General features: G+C 39.3%; 1 protein-coding gene across 2 annotated transcripts in view; it reads left to right on the top strand.

Moving 5' to 3' along the window:
* Nucleotides 1–435: 435 nt before the first annotated feature.
* LOC137991195 (genetic suppressor element 1-like) overlaps nucleotides 436–6,167 on the top strand; it is a 30,999-nt gene continuing 25,267 nt past the window's right edge. The window contains exons 1-2 of one of the 2 annotated variants that reach the window (XM_068836318.1): nucleotides 436–1,510; nucleotides 1,886–2,598. In XM_068836318.1, the coding sequence (XP_068692419.1) occupies nucleotides 571–1,510; nucleotides 1,886–2,598 (1,653 nt within the window). In that variant the 5' untranslated portion in view covers nucleotides 436–570. Of the gene's footprint in view, nucleotides 2,599–6,167 lie in introns of both variants that reach the window. The other variant, XM_068836312.1, reaches the window with a different exon arrangement.

Genomic DNA, 6,167 nt, shown 5'->3' with positions numbered 1-6,167 from the left:
AGATCATCAGTAAAAAGGTTCAATTAATGCGTAATCTTGACGTTAGTTTGCCGTACACCTGTCCAGTAAATCAAGTCATGACCTATTGGAGCAAATACAACAAAAAAACTGAGGCATTATGAAGAAAGCTTTGCGCAAAACTGACACTTGCGTTATTGAGTTTCGCATTCTATTCTTTGCGCGTCTTTTGACGTCGTGGCTGGCTATGTGTCTATGTTTTCCTGCTAATATTTTTTTGGTCAAGAGTGCTGGATTTCTATGTCGAGCTTCTTGTTTTCAAATCGTATTTCGTCGCTGTGGAAGAGATTCAAAGAGATTTCTTATTTCTTTGCCACTACAAAATTGATACTCGTCTCAACACAAAAGGCGCTAATCAGCTGAACCAGGTGGACGAGCTCGCAAAGTGTTGTGGGTATAGTCAACAACAAAGCCTTTTCTCATTGTAACTGTGCATTTGTGCACATCAGTATTCATTTTTTTCCATTCATGCTCTCCGCATTGAATGGATTCCAGGCTGTTTTATTTAAAGTCTTGTGACTCTATCCTGAGGGCCATCGTAGGGTGAAAGTCATGGTTAAGTTAAACGGGGTAAAAGACCGTAAGGATTCGGCGTCAACTTCGAGCGGTGGTAGCTTGATCTGTTTCATTTGTGGAGCGACAAATGCCAACTGGCCTGTCTACTGCAGATCTCGAAATTCGGAGAAAATGCCGTATTTTCCCTTTCTGGAGTACCACGATCCAGCTGAAGGTGCTAATATAATGGATAATGAAACTGGTAGGGTGGATTCTTGCACGGTGTGTTTCTCGTTTCTAACTCAACAATGGCATGCTTTCGAAGCTAACGAAACTCCAGTAATCAAACGAATTTATTGGCTTAAAAGGTCAGGACCTGATACGGGCGGAGATCGAGCTGCAAGCCCTCAAGTGAACTGCCATCTTAAGGGCGAGCAGTCCATTTTTGAGGACTTTAACGCAGTCACAGGTCACGATAATCAAGCTATAGAAGTGAGGTCTGAAAAGTGCACCGATGCTCAGCGTGAATCTTCGGGTGGGAGTTACACCGGGATTGTGTCAGCTACAGATGGCACGAATGAAATTTATGAAGACACAGCTGGGACCTTGGTGGGCCATATTTCTTTGAATTCTGTCCCTCGACGTTCCGGGGGTCTGGAGACGTGTTATATTTGCAGTAGGAGAAAGCCGAAAGAATTCATGAGGAGTGTACATACAAGACCTCAACTGAAAACGGAAACTCCATTTTATCCCTGCCTTTCTCGACATCCGGCACCTACCACAGCAAGGCAGATGGATTACTTAGGGAAAGTACTTGTCTGTGAAGCTTGTCAAAAATTTTTATTTCGCCAGTGGCAAGTTTTTCAGAAGAATTCCACCCCTCTTGCTGAGAGACAGTACCAACTGAGATCCGACCCCTCCCTCCCAAGGGAACAACAATCCCACTTGTCAACAATGGTTTGTTATATCTGTGGAGTAACACAGCCTGCAACATCAGGTAGATTTCTTTATTCCCGCAAGCATGCTCCTGGTCACCCATATTATCCATTTCTGAACAATCTACCAACACCAGAAGGTGCAATGCCCTTAACAAAGCAAGGTCTTACAAGAGCTTGCAGTGGATGTCGCAAGTCACTGATTAGACAGTGGAAACAGTTTGAGGCTATGGGCATCGCGGAAGGAATACGGGAATACAGAATACGCAATGAAGTTGTGGTACAGCCAGAAGGAAACATAATAGAATCTTTGGAAACTCCAAATAAAGTAGCATGCTACACATGCGGCCAACAGTGTAGTGAATCTGATCTACAACCAGTTTATTCAAAGGCAAATTCTAATACTTTGAACAGTAATTTTTATTTTCCTTTCTTAGTGTTACTTAAACCTCCAAATGGCTGCCAACCCCTGGACTCTGTGGGGCAAACTGTTATATGCAAGAAATGTAATGAACAACTGAGAATAGAATGGGAAGAGTTTGAGAAGCTGAACACACCTCCTGAAAAACGTTCTTATCTACAGAAAATTACTTATTTGTTGGCAGAGGATGCAGAGGGCTTGTCAGTATGTTTTCTTTGTGGAGTTTCAATGAGTGGATCACTTAACTTCAAACTTTATTCCTACCCTCATAGTGGAAAAGGGATTTATGATGGCGGACCTTTTTTCCCTTTCTTGTCATCACAAGAACCTGCACCAAAGGCTCAACCAATGGACAGCGAAGGTACAATAGTCACCTGTGAAATATGTTACAGCAACTTAATGAGGCAGTGGAATGCATATGAAGAGTCGGACATCCCAGGAGATTCCAACAGATGGCTACGGAAATACGTGGTTATGTCTGTGTACTGTTACCTCTGTTGCAACCAAGTTTCAAGAGCCTCTTGCGGAGCTGTAAACAGGCGGCTTATATCATTCCCTTCATCTCACCAACCCCCTAAAACTGGGATTTTAATAAACAATGGCAATGATGTTGTTTTGTGTAGCAATTGTCAGACGAAAGTGCAAAGAGAATTGGAAGCCACGGAAGATTCTAGTAATGTAACTGGTGTAAGGCAATTACAGGAGCAACAAAATCAAGAAAGTGTTGAGGTGAGATGTACGTGTCTGTTTAAAGCTCTGGCTTAATGTTGCAAAATTGTTGGCTAACATTTTGAAGCATGAAGCCAACCATATAGATGAGATGAAATTGATGGAACTTTTTTATCCAATGCATCGTGAACGTACAATGCTTTCCAAAGTTTTGTTTTTGATCAAGCAGAAGGTTTAAACAGGCTTTGAACATTGTTGACATGTCAAGAGCAGAAAAGCTCTAAGTCTTGAGGCTATACACTCACTGCATTATTGGAAGGTTAACTTGTGGGTCCATCATTCATCCATGTTGTGATGTTTGACCAGGGTTCTCCCTGTGTTCTTGTTAACTTTTTATACCTACAGCACTGTAAGAATGCCACTTGTAAGCACCTGATTTATAATTTTTTGACTTTTATTTACTTTTGTATAATAAGTCAATTGATATCTATGTATAATAACCAAAACAAATCTGAACCTGACCCTAATTTTTCTCTAGGCTTAAGTTAGACTTCTAAAAACGGTTCTTTAATTCATCTGAGTGCGTATGCTACTTAGGTAAAATGAGGATCACCAATTTAACATAGGTAAAGACGGATTTCACCTGAGAACAGATTTTACCGGCAACATCTACACCTATGGTCCTCAGATTTTCTTTTAACCTCAGTGGTATTATTATTATTATTATTATTATTATTATTATTATCATTATCATTATCGTTATCATCATCATCAATATTATTATTATTATTAGAAAATGTCTCCCATGTCAATAACCTCATAGGTTGCTTAAGAACTCACACGACTGTCCTAAGAGTGTAGGTAAATGTAACTTTCCTGTAGGTTTTTTGTGGTTGCAAAAATTGCTCCTGACCAGTGAATCTCTTTTTTTTAAGTCTAGAGCTTTTCTAATAAATTGGGTTTGCATCAAAGTATACAATGTATGAAATCAAGTGTTGGTTTTTGAGCAGAGAGTAAAACCGAGGTCCCTGGATTAACATCTTAGCGCAGAGTAGACAAACAACAAACTCAACATGTATTGTTGACTCTTAGAATTGAACATGGAACACATGGGGAAAAGTTGAGTGCTCTCACCATGGCAACATAATTATGATGTTTTAGTTCCTTGCAGAATTAGATGTGAATTAAATTTTGTCTAAACTGTGGGCATACCGCATTGAACCTTGCCTTTTGCTAACGTTATCATATTGCATGATACAGTTGTCTAGTGGCCATAAAATTTACAAAAGGAATAACAGGCCCTATGCTCCTCCACTCAAAACAATACTGAAAGGTTAATTTTGGGGATAACAGCTATGCTAAGTGATTTTTAGGGTGTTGTGTTTTTTCTAACTTGCTCAAGAATTGCTGATTTTTTCGCTTTTCTCCGCGTCATTGGTGTCAATGACAATACTGTGGCTAGATTGCGGAATACCCAGCAACTTATTTGTTTGTCAGTAAGGAACTTTATTTAAGTGTCTAGTCTTCTAGTGCTGCAGCACTAATTGTGGACACTGTAAACTGAAATCAACAAATTAATGCAAGTCAAATCAATTGTTGGTTTTTGAGGATACAGGAAAACCGGATTACCCAGAAAAAAACCTCTCGGAGCAGAGAAGAGAACCAACAAACTCAACCCACATATGACGCCAAGTCTGGGAATCAAACCCGGGCTACATTGGTGTGAGGCTAGTGCTCTCACCACTGCACCATCCCTGCACCCCTATTGTCTACTAATTCATACCTCGAAGACTGCCTCCATGTACAAACAAAGTTGCAGGACATTCTGCCGTAACATTGATCCACCCAAACACTAACTTTTTCTTTAACTCCTAGGAAGATTCAGCCATAATATCATGCGAGCAGATAATCGGAAATAGAGTAAAAATTACATTGACCCTATCAATAATATTTATTATTCAATCGTTGATCAAAACCGGAATAATCTGCTTTCCGGGCTTCTCATTAATCATAATAATATTATTTTGTTGCATGCATTTTTTGAGATAATCCCCAACTGCTTTCTATTCCATTTTTTTCTTAAAGCTCTTAGTATCTGAAACTAGCCTTGCAATTGTATGCACATGCAGTACCCATGTATTCGGATTGTTGTTATTATTCAGATCAGTTATACATGTACATGTACAGGTATATATTGATTAAAAACTGAACTCTGGATATCATATTTCCAGCATTTTCAATCATTGGCTCGCAGCACACAGGCTATCAGTTCATGTACCTGCTGTACCTAATTAATGTGGTCAAGGAACGCGTCAGCAATAAAGCAAGCTGAAAATATTTTTGCAGCTCTGAGAAAAAATGGCAGACAAAAGCCGTTTTGAACCGAAATTGACTCAGGCAGAAATCAATGCTTTTGTGGGCAATACATGGAAGAGTTGTTGATCCTGGAGTTTTTAATAAAACAATGATTCTACTTTGGCTTGCTGGCTTTAAAGTAATGTTTTAACTTGCAGCAGTGTTTTATCAGAGTTTAAAAACACAAGCCATAGCCAAGTTTTTTTGGACGCAATAAAACTTGTGCTGTTGGTTTTTGAACATTACTTTAAATCCAGCAAGCCAAAGTAGAATCATTCCACAAAGAGCGTGTCCCTCTGGACTCAAAACAATGGTTCAAATTGTGAGAGGTGAATATTAGCATACAAGAAAAACAAGCTATGCCTTATTAGTATTCTTTATATAAAGAATACTAACAAGGAGTGTTTTATCAGGATATAAAGCTCATACACGACGACGTTTTATCGTTGTTTTGGCTCATGCATTATTAATGAGTTTTTGAAATGATTATGACCAACTTGGTGCCATGCACCTTGTTGGTTATCTGTCCCCTCATATCCAGCATGCCCTCGTAAAATAATAATTCTTAAATATATACAGGTGTGACTGGGTCACATTTTCATGTACATTATGACCTTGCCCTATAAAGCACATGCTAAAAAAGTTGGCTCCTGTGCTGAATGCTTTAGTGATAAGGAGGCTTGAGCTAATTGAAATTATCAACACTCTTTGACTTTCAGCGTTACTGTACTCTGGTCAGAGGTTAAGCTCCCAGTGCAGGTAGCATTGACACTATAGGCTTTTACACCATCAAACCCAGATTACCCTAATTATTATAATACAAGGCTGCTGCCTAATAGTGGGCCGGTCGCCTGGGGCGCCTTATTTGCGAGCGCAGGCGACCAAATTACTGACTGAGTAGCCCGAACGGGCGTCTAACTTATCACAAGGTGATTCATCCTCTCTTTTAATTAATTGATTCTGGGCTCTTGAAAAAATGACTCAGGCTACTAACTTTGAATGTTGGAAGCCCGAAGGGCTCTGGAAAAATTTTCTTAGGCAGCAGCCTAAAGTAAAAGCCTTCTTTACAAATCATTAAATCAGTTAAAAAAGAGATCACTTCAATGTCCTTGCAGTGTTCTCTCTTAATTCCTTATACTTGTAATTGAGTGTCTTTTACTTTTATTTTTAAAGAACGTGCGATATTCAAAGTGTTTGTTGTAACTGACTTCTGCATTTTTTGTAATGTTTGTTTCATATTCTTCTCTGTAAGTCTCTTCACTGCAACCTCAAGA

The sequence above is a fragment of the Montipora foliosa genome, chromosome 1 (genome assembly GCF_036669935.1).
Source record: "Montipora foliosa isolate CH-2021 chromosome 1, ASM3666993v2, whole genome shotgun sequence".
Lineage (NCBI taxonomy): Eukaryota > Metazoa > Cnidaria > Anthozoa > Scleractinia > Acroporidae > Montipora > Montipora foliosa.
This window is presented reverse-complemented; position numbering and strand designations above follow the sequence as displayed.